The 14,961-nt window shown below is 34.8% G+C and overlaps 2 protein-coding genes across 2 annotated transcripts; one reads left to right on the top strand and one right to left on the bottom strand.

Moving 5' to 3' along the window:
- Nucleotides 1-960: 960 nt before the first annotated feature.
- On the bottom strand, nucleotides 961-11,247 carry LOC112573976 (translation initiation factor eIF-2B subunit beta-like). Its single transcript, XM_025254730.1, has 13 exons — nucleotides 11,081-11,247; nucleotides 10,235-10,324; nucleotides 8,931-9,050; nucleotides 8,377-8,431; nucleotides 7,885-7,944; nucleotides 7,685-7,734; nucleotides 7,033-7,129; nucleotides 6,662-6,721; nucleotides 6,036-6,169; nucleotides 4,348-4,408; nucleotides 3,279-3,338; nucleotides 2,840-2,976; nucleotides 961-2,430 (listed from the first exon to the last, which is right to left on the bottom strand). Exons 1-13 carry the CDS (start codon nucleotides 11,149-11,151, stop codon nucleotides 2,358-2,360), a joined length of 1,068 nt encoding a protein of 355 aa, XP_025110515.1. The 5' UTR covers nucleotides 11,152-11,247; the 3' UTR covers nucleotides 961-2,357.
- A 37-nt stretch (nucleotides 11,248-11,284) lies between these two features.
- On the top strand, nucleotides 11,285-14,907 carry LOC112573978 (SET domain-containing protein 9-like). Its single transcript, XM_025254733.1, has 6 exons — nucleotides 11,285-11,561; nucleotides 12,041-12,327; nucleotides 13,144-13,267; nucleotides 14,047-14,162; nucleotides 14,384-14,507; nucleotides 14,735-14,907. Exons 1-6 carry the CDS (start codon nucleotides 11,479-11,481, stop codon nucleotides 14,820-14,822), a joined length of 822 nt encoding a protein of 273 aa, XP_025110518.1. The 5' UTR covers nucleotides 11,285-11,478; the 3' UTR covers nucleotides 14,823-14,907.
- Nucleotides 14,908-14,961: the final 54 nt, after the last annotated feature.

A 14,961-nucleotide genomic window follows, 5' to 3' on the forward strand; every position in this document is an offset into this window, starting at 1 on the left:
ATTTGTTTAAAACTGTGTTAATATATTTAAAATTGACTAATGAAGCAGCTTGTGTCATTCCCTTTTCTTTAGACAGCTATATAAGAAATATTATATGGGGAATGTAGCTGAAAAGACAGTTTTCATTGTTACGATCGTGTGTTCATTGATGTGTTCAACACTTTGCCCAGTTTGTATTTTATCAGATGTTGTGCTGAAGTTAAAAAAAATATATATAGTGTGTTGCACTTACTGCTGCTGTTAAGTATGCAAGACAACAGCATTCACTAATCTGCCCCTGCAGCTTTTCTGCAGGAAAGGTTTAAAAAGGGCAGGAGAGGGTTGCGCTCTACCTTCTACATGCTGCGCCCTTGACATAAGACATATTAACTGCTTCTTTGTCCCCTAGAGTATGAAACCTTTTACCACAAGCCACTCTTAAAACCACCATGATGTTGACTAGAAACCAAAAAAGATCATTAATGATCTGGGTTTAATTACAGTAACAGTAATGCAACTGTTTTAATTTGTGGCTGCCAGATTCGTTTTCTTGTTCTGCATGTTACAGATAATGAGATGAATTTTGTTGGCAGAACGATTGTTTCAGCTGTCAGCAGCAGCTTGACAAATTACGAAAAGTTATATGTTGAATTTCAATTAAATGTGTTTTTAAAATCATGACTTTCAGGGGAAGAAAGAGAGAGAAAGTGTGTGTGTACATACACATATGTATGCTAAAGTTTGAGTTTCATGCGTACTATACAGTACACGCAGACCAAAACCAGCATATATGTATATGCCTGAATCTGACAAAAATCACAGAGGTATACAAACGGTTAACCGGATTAAAGTGATGAAAATTTAGTGAACCAAACAGCATGCACATGCTAAAATCTAAAAATTATTATAATGCACTTAAAAGCTTATCAATTCACAAGAGAAAAAAAGGGCATCAAATCTGAGTAAATTTAACCAGGCAGGTATCATTTAACAGTCATATTTAAGAAGAAAGCACTTGCAGCCCATTTTGACATCACATGAAGTACCAAGGCTAAGGTTAGTAATGGCATGAAACCGCTCCAGCAAGCCGATTTAAACAAAAAATGTTTGCTCCTCAATGCAAATATGCAGCACTTTCATCATGACTTGAAAAAAGAGAAAAGTTGTAAGTCTTTAAAGACAAAAGAACAGCTTTTAAGCCAAAGTAACTACATTACTTTTTCATTTAATATACACAAAACAAAAAGAAAAGTGGTTGTTATAGACCATTTCTGCTAGATTAATTTTGCTGATGACAAAGAATGGGGGTTTTCTTATAATGGAAGCATTTCTGACCTTTTCCCCTGTTTTTGAAGAACCTGGGGAATTTATAATGTATTTGCTAAAAGGAGAAAACAGTTTGATTCATATGAAATTAATAAAAAAAGCAAATTATCTTGCATATGTATATTTATTTTATATTGTTACATAAGTTGTATAGTACAGCTACTTGCAGTGAGAAACAGGGAAGAGAGAAGATAAGTTACTTCATAAAACCTGACAATGATCACAATACCTCTCATTGGTTTAAAGGTAGCTACAGTATGCTCCCTGTGTTTTGACAAAAAGGTTTACATGTGACTGTTGATCATTAATGATAAATCTTTAGATTATCTAATCTATTATGTACGAATATAAGGGAAACCAATTACAGGCAAGAGGATGATAACCAAAAACATTTTTTCCCAATTAGTAGACAGCAAAAGTTGATTATCCAAAGCCTAATGTGAGTTAAGTGGTACTCACACTATAGACTACTATATTGATAAATAGCTGTAAACACTAAAAATCAGTCTTGATAATGACATGCTTTAGATAGTTTCAAGGTATAATTCATAGAGCTTATATGTTGTCATCATTGTGATGAGCTCTAAAGTCACGGGCAATCCAGTGGCACAACTGTTAGTACCTGTCACCAATACAGTGAACGTTAGCTGTCCTAGGTTCAGCTGGTCTCTGTCATGCTGTTCTTTATCTGCATGAGGCATCTATTTACAGGGCTGCCTGCTTTGCTTTGATATAGATAGCTGCTGACTTGGCATAAAACACCAATTCCCCCCAACCACACACCTCCAAAGTCCCTCAAAGAAAATCCCTTTAAGACAAGAATCTACAAACAGTAGTTTTGTCCTAATTCTTTGAAAATATTTTCTCTATACTTAATAGTGGTTTTTACAACTCTTTACTTAATATTCAGCAAATTTTTTACTGATATTGGTTTTTACTAAACAGAAGGAAAGTACTTTGAAAATCTATTTTGTGCATCTCTAATTAAAACAGTAAAATACATGGTTTCCTCCCTGAATGAATGCTACAGATCTCATGCTTATTTTCTATAATTAGAGTTCTCTATCATCTGGATGATAAAGCTCACTGAGAAGTCGATAAACATATGAAGGTGCATTGCTGCCCCTGAAAAGAGACATAAAGAAAGTAATAGAGTTAAAATATATTAGACCCAGTATAAATAAACAAACCACCCCAAATATTTGATCTACAACTTTTAAACGTAGCAGTTTTACAAATCTAACTTTGATTTGCTAATCTTCATGATAATATCCCAATGACAGCTGATCCACTTTTACAACTGTAATAAAATGACTAATGCTTGTTTAAACTAATGATAGTTAGTCTTGTCCATGTCATGTTCACGTATATCACTGTGATAATGTCCTAAAATATAACTACGATTAACTCTAAGGTTCATATTTTCTAATTAAACAGTACCTTAAAAATCTTGTCCAATCAATTTTAAATAAATATAAGAAAATCTAACAATTGACAAATAAATAAAACCTGTCTGATCCAGCGGTATACTTACATGTTTGTGATGTAGAGAGTGACACAGTCTGGAGGTACATAGTTAAATACAGGATTTATAATTTCAACACTCTCACGACCTTCCATTTCTTCAAATGGCAGCAACATTTGAGGATTGGCAAACTTATTAAAGCCCTCCTATTTAATGAAAGTACAAAAAAATTAAAAATTAACACAGTAAACCTATAGAATACCCTACAGGATTTAAAGCATATCTCTACAGAATAATGCCCTTCAATAAAAATTAATGTTCAAATAAATAAAAATAAATTTAAAAAGGCAATCTTATTTGTCAAACTTCTGTCTGTATGCTTATATTTTTTGTGAAGTGCTTTGAACTAGTCTTTGATGGTGAGGTAAACCACTATATAAATTAAGTTAATATACAATAATATATTATTGAATTAATAACAAGAAAGAACTTCAATAACCACACTTACCTGATCTAGAGAGTGAAAATATTGAGGGGACAATTTGTACATGGCAGCACACACTAAAACCTTTACAAAAAGGAAGAAAGAAAGCTGATTAATATATATGCACTACATGTAAACAAGATACAGTCAAATCTCCCTACTATGCCACTCTCGGTATTATGCCACTTTTGCTCGGTGCCGACTATAAATTCAATGTAAAAAAAAATTTACTATGCCACCCCAGACTCTCGCTACTATGCCACTTTTTTTGTGACTGTTAAAAGACACAAGTTGTGAAATTCCGCGCAGTGCTCGATTATTATACTGTATGGTAGTGTGGGACATCGCAGTTAGGTGGGATGGAACCTAGCACGCACACAGGGAGGGTGGAGGCTGGCAATGTGGGGGGGGGGTGGTGGTCGCTGGCCGGGTGACAGCCACGTGACAGAGGGAAGGTGTGAGGGGGTCGACTAGCGACAGGATGCAGGTGCGCGGATGTGGTTGGAAGGGGTGGAGGATAAAGAGGTGAGGGGGAGAATGAGAGGAGACAGCTAGCGAAGCCGATGATTCTTGAGAGCTTTGGACCAGACCTGGGCAAAGGACTCCTGTCTCTGACCGGCCCGCCCGCCAGTATATATACTATACATACAGTATTAGGTAAAACTGAGTTAACTATATTAGTCCGGCCCTCTAAAACCATCCCAATTTCTCATGCGGCCCCTTGGGAAAATTAATTGCCCACCCCTGCTTTGGACTGACGGGTAACTTGAACAAATAAAGCCGTTTTTACGAACCCTCTCTACTATGCCACTCTCGCTACTATGCCACTTTTGCTCGGTCCCGGTAGGTGGCATAGTAGGGAGATTTGACTGTAACAAAGATAGATCAGAGGTGAGATCCTACAATATCAAAGGAAACTTGCATTATTAATTTGCCCCTTTTTAAGTTTTAAAATAATTAAACTGATCATATGATTTATGCCACAGTCTGACTCTGGCCTCTTTAGTCAGAATTTCTTTTAGCCTAGAATTATCCCTGAAACTTCCAAAGATAAAATTACAAAGTGTTGTTTATTTGCAATGCCATCACTTACTTGCTTAGAGAAGTGTTTAGCTGCCTTGGCAATATTCCTTGTTCCTGTAATACTTTTCAACCTGAAAGTGAAATGTAAGAACGCTTTACAATAAAGGATTCAACTACAACATAAACCTAGTAAAAAATAAGTAACAAAATTGAAAAAAAACAACTATGTATAAATTATCCCTAGCAAAATCCTGCTCAGCATTGTAATGGATTTTCAGATGTAAGCTATTTTATCCTTTGGTGATGTGCTTATATGCCAAGGACTAAAAGATCATTCTGCCAAACATAGAATGAGAAGACACTTGTGATATAACAGTTTTTATCACATGTCCTACATCAGGGGTGGGAAAAATCCAGCCCATGGGCCCTATATGGCCCATGAAATCATTTGGTCTTGCCCTCCCAAGGCAACTGCAGGCAAACTTGAAATTTAATAAATCTAGTAAAATCTTCTATAGTAACATATATTTATATCAAATGAATCATACTCATAACATATTTGAAGGAACTATTAAGGAACATCAATTACAAGACAGACAGGACACATACAAGTTCATGGCGAAACGGACATGTGTCTCATCAGCTGCCAGCAACCCATTTGCGTGTATTGCGTTGACTCTGAGGACTGTCAGTCCCAAGCAGGCTGAGAGTGTATATGCTGTGAAAGTGTTAACTGTAATATCCCTTGTCAGAAAAAAAGGCTCCCCCGCCCCTGTTCTAGCTACTGTGAGGCAAGGGAGACAACTTCACACTACAACAAACCTCCCACTCTTGTAACTAGGCTCTCATTACTGGTCCTTCCTCTGTCAAACCTAGATTAAGGATATAGATCTGTGCTTACAGGGACTTTAAGTGATTTTTTAACTCAATAAGAATTGAAAAATCAAGGAAAGAAAACATTGCTCGCTACCATCAAATGGTTGGGGGGTAGGGGTGTGTAAAACCTGATATGGTTTGGCCATGTTGCTAGACCTTGAAAGGGAAAGCAGATAGCCGAGTGCTTAAAGAGCTGGTATCTAAACGGAGATGCATGCTGGTCTGATACCCAAGTAGTGCAGCAAAATCAACCCCAGTCGACCTAGCTCGCGGGAATGAGTACCTGACTCCACAGAGAGTTGGGAAAGGTAAGGCAGAAAGAGAGAGGAGATGGGCACTTAAAGCTGGCCTTGGGATGTGAGGTCTCTAAAACCTCACTGCCCATCTAAATGAAAAGGTTAGGGGATAACCTTTGCCTTTACCTTAGACATGACACATTACCAAAGGCAGTCCTCTTCGGTTACATGGACAAAAGGTGACGCCAAAGAAAACAGAAAAAAAGGCTGACAAATGTGAAGGAGTGCACAGGCTACCCAGTGAGAGATTTGCTTAATATGGCTCAAGACGAGCTTAAATGGCGAATCCTCTTCACTGCTGCATCTCATAAGGTCATTACAATCACAGGTACAGGCGGGTTGGTCCCCAAGGGTGGGATAGCTTGCTCCATTTCTGGCTGGTGCCAGCTAAGGTAATGTTGATGATGTGCACAGTTACAATTAGTTATGTGTCTGGATCAGAAGTATGGTATGCTTAGATTTCAAGATTTAAAGTGTTAACAAATGTTTTGGCATTATGCATAAACTTATAGAGATAAAGACTAATTATACACCAAAACTTTTAAATCTTGTAGATAAACTGCACATAAGAGATATATATACATACCCGCCATCAGCCATCACAGTATGTGTGCCAATGATGACCTTATTGACATGAGGCATAAAGGCAAAGACATCTGCATCTGGAATGACTTTTGTTGGTATATTTGCTTCACTCAGTTTTAAAGCCATGTCATGTCCCTGAGAAAGAAAACGAATATAAACTTAAACATGTCACTCTCTCCCATAATCCAAAAAATGCAACCTTTGATTTGTGCAGAGATGCTAAGGCACCTACCTATAAGTTTGTTCTTGCAGTTTATACAAAAACACCACAGCCATCATGCCTCTGTGGTGATGCAAAGTTAGTCTATGATATTTACATCTCACATATCTCAGAATAGTGGCCAGTGATAGGAATAGCTTTGCACCATTAACTTATTTCATGTACGTGCCCTAGAAAAGCGTTCTTTTCAAACATTTACAAAGACAGGAGTGTGGTTTATGTTAAGAAAAGGATGCAGAAAAAACCTTGCAATTGTAGCAAAATAAATAGTTTACATAAATCATTGATATAAATATGACTCAATAAATGATTGAATTTACCAGAAGACTAAACTTTCAGTGTTCAGCATGCCAAAGCTGACACACACATGAAAGGAGGAAAACAAATCTGAACGCTTTTAAACTTACCCCTAAAAATGGAAAGCCTTCAGCAACAATAACATTAAAACTCCGCTTCCTGGCAGCATTCTGTAAAATGTGACAAACATGAATGATAAGAACAAACAGATTTGTAAGTGACGGAAATACAATCGTAACTGTATAGTTCTTATTTCATTCAATAAATATGATTCCTACAAATAAAGAATAAATTATTAAAATAACTTAAGATCAGTTGATAGCTAAATAAATTCAACTAGTACTTAAAAAATGTAAGCACATACCTTCCAACTTTCTCTTTGTTCTTCTTCTCTCCCCTTACCTCTCTCTCAAGCACACAAACACATGCACAAAACTGTTCTCCATACAAAATCAAATCCACCACAACATTTGGTGATTACCTTTAGAAAAGCAAGCACTGTTCTAGATTTCCCAATGGTCATAATGGTATCGCCACCATAGATATGTTCCAAAGCTTGTGTAGCCACATTCTCTGCACTAGAAATAAAACAGTATCTTCTGTCAGATAACCATGTTCCAGTTGGTACTTTAATCGTGTGTAATTTAATAATATTTATGACAGAGAAGCCACTAGACTCCAAAATGAGTCAAGATCCTTCCAATAACACTTTATTGATGCAACCAGTCCACATGACAGAAGACCAGAAGAGAAAAAAGAATGTTGGTGGACAAGTATAATGATGAAAATAAAAAAGTAAAGCTATCAAATTTCTATGTGTGAGACTTGATGAGAGATCAAGAAGACTGCAACAGGCTCTGATATTTATGACAAGGAGGATGGTATGAGCCTGAATGAGTGCCATCCATAAGCATTAGAAAAAAAATGTACTGCTGAATCTTTGCATGTTGCACTGAATCCAGGACAGGAAAAGAATGAAGGTGGTAAACAGCAGCTTCAAGGATGTCTTAAATGGCTATGAGTATGTAAAGGGAATCCTTCGTTCATCTTATTGTGTCTTGTTGCAAACAATTTCACAAAACAAACTAAAATCAAAAGTAAGAACGCAAAAGGAATAAAACCTTTATGCTCACCTTCCCTCCAGCTCTGTGAGAAGCTCACCGATACTTTCATTAATTGAGGCCTGCCACAAATCAGCAAATAGGACATTTGCCATAGCCATAACATTTGACAGACATTTGTGTAACATATTTGAAAGGTAGGTCTCTCTCACACGCACTTTCTCTCACACATGCACACACAGATGTGCATATTGCAGACCAAAAACCCTTACCTTAAGTGTTGGAATGGATTTTGAGAAGTCCTCAACACCACCCTCTGCCAGAAGCAAGTTCTAAGGTTCAAAAAAGAACCTCATAATTATTACTTCTAGTGAGCAATTGAACATAAACTATTATAACTACTACCATATCACTAAACTTCTGGCAATCAATCAGACACAGGTCTAAAAAATTCACTAGAAACAAGTGAAAGGGATGAGTGATCTGTCACAGAAGAATACAATGTTTGTACAAGAATGACAAGAGAATAAGCAAGAAAGAATATAAAACATCTAACCCAGCATACTGACTGAAAAGATATTAATTACATGCATAGAGAGTTTAAATCTTTGACCAGTCTTAACTTTGAACTCTAAAATTAAAACATTACAAAAATAAAGCTACACTTTAAAAAAAATAACAACTTTCCACCCACCAGTATGTAAACTGTCAAAATGTGTGCAAATGTTAAGTAATCAAAGAACGTTAAAATTTTCACAACTCACATGCAGAGACTCCTGGGCATCTGTTTCATCAGTACTGTCTACTCCTTTGGCTCCACTGCAAGTAAGACATCATCATCAAAATACAAAATTTTTATTTATCAAGAAAATCTTATATAAATTAATAGCGAAAAATAATAAAAAGCTTTTTTCTAATCAAACCGAACAATATTTTGAGATACAATAAAATATTGTTGTGAAGACTTCAGCAAAGACTTTCAATTTAATCTATAAGTATTTATTTGTTTTTATTTTCAGGATTTTTTTTTTTGTATACTAATTACAAATAACAAGAAGCATCTGTTGAACAAAGCATGCTAATAATAAAATGATTGAATACATTCTTATAACCTTTAGTTATTTATTATCTAGGCAGTTCTGAATAAAGGAAACTGCTGACTTTAAATTAGTGAATGATACTATTGTATTACAGCAATAACATTCTTAATTCATATGCTTATGGTAAAGCAGGTAAAAACAGGACCTCAATTGTCAATCATTTCTTCCATTTATTGTATATTTTTACTAAGCAATATAATTTGACCTGTAATTATTACCTGGCATACTCTTCTCTAATGATTTTCAAAACTCTCCGCACCATGTTGCCAACAACGCTCTCTGATGGATCAGCTGCCATAAGCTTTTTGCCTTCTGCCCTGATAATCTCCATCAGTTCTCTGCAGAGAACGAAAGCACACATATTTATCTCCCCTACAAAAACTTTATTCAAGTATTTATTTTAAATAGCAATATATTTTGAAGTATTGGATACAGAACCAACTGTATTCATGAAGTAAAATACCTTCATGACAATAATGGCCGTTGGTGTAGAATGAAAATTAATCTTAGGCATATAAATTATCCTGTGCATGGAATAAGTTTTCTGAAGCTTAGGCCTCAAAATGGTTGGAAATTATGAAATATGCTCTTTACCAATGGCAATTTAATTTTGTCTCAAAAACCTAGGCATTAATATCTATAAACTAGCATTTTCTGATTAGTTGGAAATGAATAAAAGAGTCAAAGATGAGGATGGGAAAATAAAGTGTTTTATAGTCTCAAACAGATATCCTATGTTACCCAGTTGTAGTACTGTCAGCCCTCATCACTTTCTCTGTTTTGATTGTTTATGGGTTTACCATCAATAATTAAAGGGGATTTTTTTTTTCCAGTATTGCAGCCTAAAGCAGAAAATCAGATACACTGACCAGAAAATGTCAAGAAAATTGTTTAAATGTCTTGTAATGTTTCATTAAATCTAATGTATGTTACATTAAATCTATTATTTATTATAGATATAATATATATCAAATATTAAAAGTGAAATTTCGCAAAAAGCTTCAGTGCATTAAAGGACTGTTTGAGGACATTAATTAAAAAATGTGCAGAACATTCTGTTGCAATATAGAATACAACATACACAATGTACTATTTCACTTTTTTGTGTCTTCAACAGTATCAGGGGTGAAATTTATGGGAAGGGTCCTAGAGTTATTTTTCAATTTCCCAGACAAGTGGTGCTCCTGCACCTCTAACCCTCACAAATAGCAATGGCTGACTATATGTATATTTAGTTAAAATATGTAGAAACATTAAACTGCAAAAAGCCATCATACAAGAAAAGTAGACAAAATTCAGTATTTTTAACATGTAAAAAATGTATCCAGTTTTACTGAATGCATGACAAACATACAAATATTTACATGATTAATCAGAATCATTGAAGCGACATGTTGAAAATGAACTGAGATTATAGTTACTGTTATATCACATGGTACATACAATTATATACTTTAAAATATAAAGGTAAAACTACTAACATAAAAATATTAGCTAAATGTACTAATGTAAAGGTACTCACTTTGCACTGGCCCATTTGGACTTCGATATGATTCTCCTTAATAAATCAACTGTTCTAGATGCAACTGTATACGATCCTAGTCCTTCAACACTAATAAATGTATGAAAAAGAGAAGGATTTCTTTAGTAATTTTAAGAATTATTTCACAATCCGTATTTTGTTTGCTTTTGGATTATTCTTTATGTCAGTTACAATCAGAAATAGGAACTCTTGACACATGCCTAAAATTGTGAGAGATAAAATCAAAAGCAAATATTTAAAGTTTAGTCTATCTCAAGCTCATTATTCCTATCAATATTAGTACTACTAATTCTTTAAGTTTTCTTTTATCAGATCTCTGAAAGCATATTACTATTAATTGGGTTAGTGTAATCTCATGAAAGTGTACTTTAACATGCTGCAACAAAACTGAAATTTGCTGCTATTTCCGTGGTCATTGCCTTTAACAGTTTGACTGAAAATTATAAAATGAAGAATCTTCTTAAAGCATTACAATTCTATTTTATTTAATTCACTATTGACATACAATTTTAGATAATTATATAGTAAACTCTCATATCACAATTAGGCTATTACATAGCATTTCATGTTATGGCAAACTAAGCCATTCGTTGAATTTCACACATTTTACTGGGTTCTCTTTTATTACTCAGTGCTAAGTTTTATTGATCAACTACAGTTAAGATATATTATCTTTATCACAAGCACCACTAGGAGATATCGACAAAAATATTGTAGTAAATGCATATACGTCAGGAGGAAAATCCCACAGTGTATATGATCGCCCAATATTGCACCAGTCACTGCCAGATGTAGAACTAAATTATTAATATGTACAGAAATTACTTTTTTCTGAGATCGGCCATAAAGCTCTCCATTCTTTCTTGAAGCTCCTTTTTATCAGTATCAGCAGGCATTGTAATAACAAAATAACTTAACAATCTGCAACAAAGTTCTCACGCCTTTATCACATTTACAAGAACACGATGTTAGGCAAGCTATGCATAGAATAGCCTCCCTTTATGTTGAAACTCTTTATTGATGAAAAACCTCGCGGGTGCCTGTTTACTTGCTACCCACATGTTCCGACCTTGTTTTTCGGTATTCTAATCGGATAGCAAAGCTCATTATTATGATGTACCTACTCTAATTTGCGTATTGTTTTAGTGCGAACGTCGTGAAAATGAAAGCAGTATAACATCATTGGTATTAGGCGTTATCAGCTCTACAGAGCGCTATTTTCCATGGGTTTGCGTCGTCTGCTAGAGAAATGGAAGCAATATCGGTACAGATTTGTCCCGTGGCTTGCATATAACTTGAAAGACAGGTACTACATATGAAGTTATTGAAGTTCGATGTTTCTAAAAACAACAGAAACACTAGAAGTCTGGAACAAATGTTTTGCTCGTGTGGGACGCCTGACACAAAAAAACTACTACTACACCTATATATATTACCTGATTCATTAATGACAAGTCCCACTTCCCTATGCTCAGTTTGCTCGCTCTCGTCTGTATTAAATGGGATCTGTACCTCTTTTGAAGCACATTAACATGGCATCGCCCATTACCGAAACGATTCATAAAATATTACTGCGTTTCACCCATAAACAGCATATTATAAAATATAAGCGTAAGAGAATGCCGCACTTTATCCCTTTATAGTTAAATTTTCATTGTGTCTTGATATATTAATAATAATTTTTAGACTACTTATAACAGTAAAAAAACTTTCATCATTTGTAATGCCCGCGTAAACTGTTGCACTGGAATTTATATCAACAAAAATATAATTTGCATTTTTCAGAAGTGTGAGATCTGTGCCAAAGGGGGATAAAGATAAACTTGTTTTGGATGAAGAAGTTAAGATGGCCCTAATAAACTTTCTATCAGCGATTGCAAATAGTACTAAAGACAGCAGTATTAGCAGTTTGGTGTGTCTACAATCAAGTGCTGAAAACAATTTGGATCTGATGCATAAAGTTTTGGGCTTCAAAATCCAGAGACAACTCAGTTCTATCCCTAATGGTGGGACGGGAGTGATTGTTACTGCTGGATTTATTCCTGCTGGAACAGTTACTTCACTCTATCCAGGTAGTCTTGTAGGAAACTGCAAATAATTTATTAATTACTGATGATGATGATGATGATGATGCCTTAACTATTTTCATGCTTGTTGTTTTCTTTGCCATAATACCAACCCATTGAACATATTTTTTTTTAGATATAAATCTGTGGTACAGTAGAATCTGTTTGCCACGTATAACTAACTTTGCAGCAGTAGGATAGCTGGGAATATATGTCAAGTAGGGATATCACTAATGACTTTTACCTGGCAAATCTTGTTATATAAGGTGTATAAATAAGTGACTTTGCTTACTTTTCCATGACTGTTGCTTCTGCAAAAGGCACATTTTGAGCTTAACAGTTATACAAAAAAGTTATAGATTTTCTTTCACTTATTATGTTGCTTTAGTGTCAAGTTTCATTGCATTTGGTACTTACAGAGCTTATAGTGAATCTAGTCCTCATAATTTTTTTTTTAGAATCATAAGTTGTTAAGCCCCCTAAGACTTTACACTTTGTCTTCCTGTGCTTGCAGCTTTTATTTGTTGCAAACGATTGGAAACATCAGATAAGGAATTAAGAGTAATTTTTCGGCATAAAAAGAGCAAAAATTCTGAAACTCATTTTTTAAATGATTTTACCCGAACTATCCCTTGTAAAGTATAGTTTATTGTGTAACAGTAGAATTCATTTAACACATTTTAATTTAAGCCAGTCATTGAATGCTTTTTTTGTAGTGATAATTGAATTCTTCCCATAATCACTTGTTCAATTTCTTCTTTTTTTTTTTTTTATGATAGGTTAGTGAGTCATTTTACGATGTGCAAACTACTTCTTTCACAGGCCTCCTATACCAGCCACATGAGCCAATTTTCTTTCAGAGTCTTGGTAATCCATTTATCTTCCGATGTATTGATGGTCTGCTAATTGATGGCAATGACAAGGGAATCTCTAGGCTTCTTTACAAGTGAGTGACTTTAGCTAATGGAACCAAAAATTTTTTTTTAGTTGAACAATGAAACAAATGCAACCTATTAAATGGCAAACCAATCTCTCTTGACAGGCCAGTGCACAAGAAAAGTCAAATGAATCAAAGAAAACTACAGCATTGGTAGAAGTAGAGTTCTTAAGGGTCATATCTCAGGACCTCAAAAGTAGATGTTATAGATTTGTGTTGTAATTAAAGCTTATGTAAAATTGTTGTTATTGTTTGAGGTGAAGTTTATATGATGATTTCATGTGCATGTACATGTAAATTGAACAAAAAGTCATAAACGCCTTTCAGAGTGGGTAATTTGTTGTGTTGCCATAGTTTTTAGTGCTAAAGGAAAATTAGATAATGATGACTGCACAGAAGGCAAGATGTAATTGTATGCCAAAAGAATGGTGTATAGTTCTGTTGTAAAGAGAAGCCATCTGATATTTGCAGTGGGTTTTGAGATATAAAAGAGCAGATGCAGATTTGTCAGAGTGGGTTTAACCATTAGTGAAAAGAATCTCATGATGTGGAGAAGACCCACATTGGTCCATGGATATTTGAACCCAGCATTTTTGTAGCTGTAAGCATGACATGGAATATACTTCTCATTAATTTTATTTTTCTTAATAGAAGATAAAGAACTGTAAATATTTCTACAAATCCATTACCATATTTTACAGCGGCACTAAAAAGTACTCAGAAAATACAGTGTCAGCATGAATCCTTTAAGTTAATCCTTTAATAGATTCCTTGAGGGATTTTTGCAGGTCATGCCATGGTAGAGACAGATTAGGTCCTTTCAGTTTATGTGATGCCAGCTGGTTAACAAACTGGCCTATCAACCCCCTGGCTGTAGGACAGTATGTCAACAATCATAATAAAGGTGAATTTTGGCTTACATTGGTATGTGACATTGTGTTATGGAAAAACATTACAGTGCAACCAATGTTTTGTCATGTTTCATCCTACTGACATCGTCATCATTAACAACATATTTAGTCATAACCTTCATCAGGTATGCAGTAAATTAATGCTTAAAAGCAAAGAAAGCGTTTCAATTCCAACAGTAGTGTATTTTATTACTAAAACTTTGTTTCTTCTCAGATTTTCCTGCAAATGTGGCCTATCAAGAATTTGATCTTCCTTTCAACTTTCCCTTCCATTTGCGTCAGTATTTGCCAAACAATTTTTACAGTGCTAATGTTGGAGACGCTGGGCAGCAACAAAGGTAAATAATCCATTTCTATGCATGGATATACATCTTTATGTGTTGTAAATGAACAAAGACTAAGCATCCATGCTGCTACCGTACTGAATGGCAGATGAATTTGAATAATACAAAGGAATTAAATGATTTTTTTATATTCTTTTTTGAGTTTTTGTGGTTTTCATCTATAAAGAATGTATAAATTTTGCATACAGATCAGCCTTTCAGACAGTCTGTTCTGGTTTCAGGTTGACAAGGCTTGTAGTTCTTGTGGCAACAAGAGACATACACTGTGGAGAAGAATTGTTATCTTCTTATTTCACTGTTGTTCATTAATTGTGTGTGTGAGTGAGATTAGCGCATTACTACATTTAATAACAGTACTGAAGATAAGTGGAAAAATATAACTATAAGAAATAATTATAAGTGGAAATTTCTTTTGATCTTTTTTGATACCTGAACTGTAAATAATTGT

This window comes from Pomacea canaliculata, linkage group LG10 (genome assembly GCF_003073045.1).
Source record: "Pomacea canaliculata isolate SZHN2017 linkage group LG10, ASM307304v1, whole genome shotgun sequence".
In the NCBI taxonomy this organism is placed as follows: domain Eukaryota; kingdom Metazoa; phylum Mollusca; class Gastropoda; order Architaenioglossa; family Ampullariidae; genus Pomacea; species Pomacea canaliculata.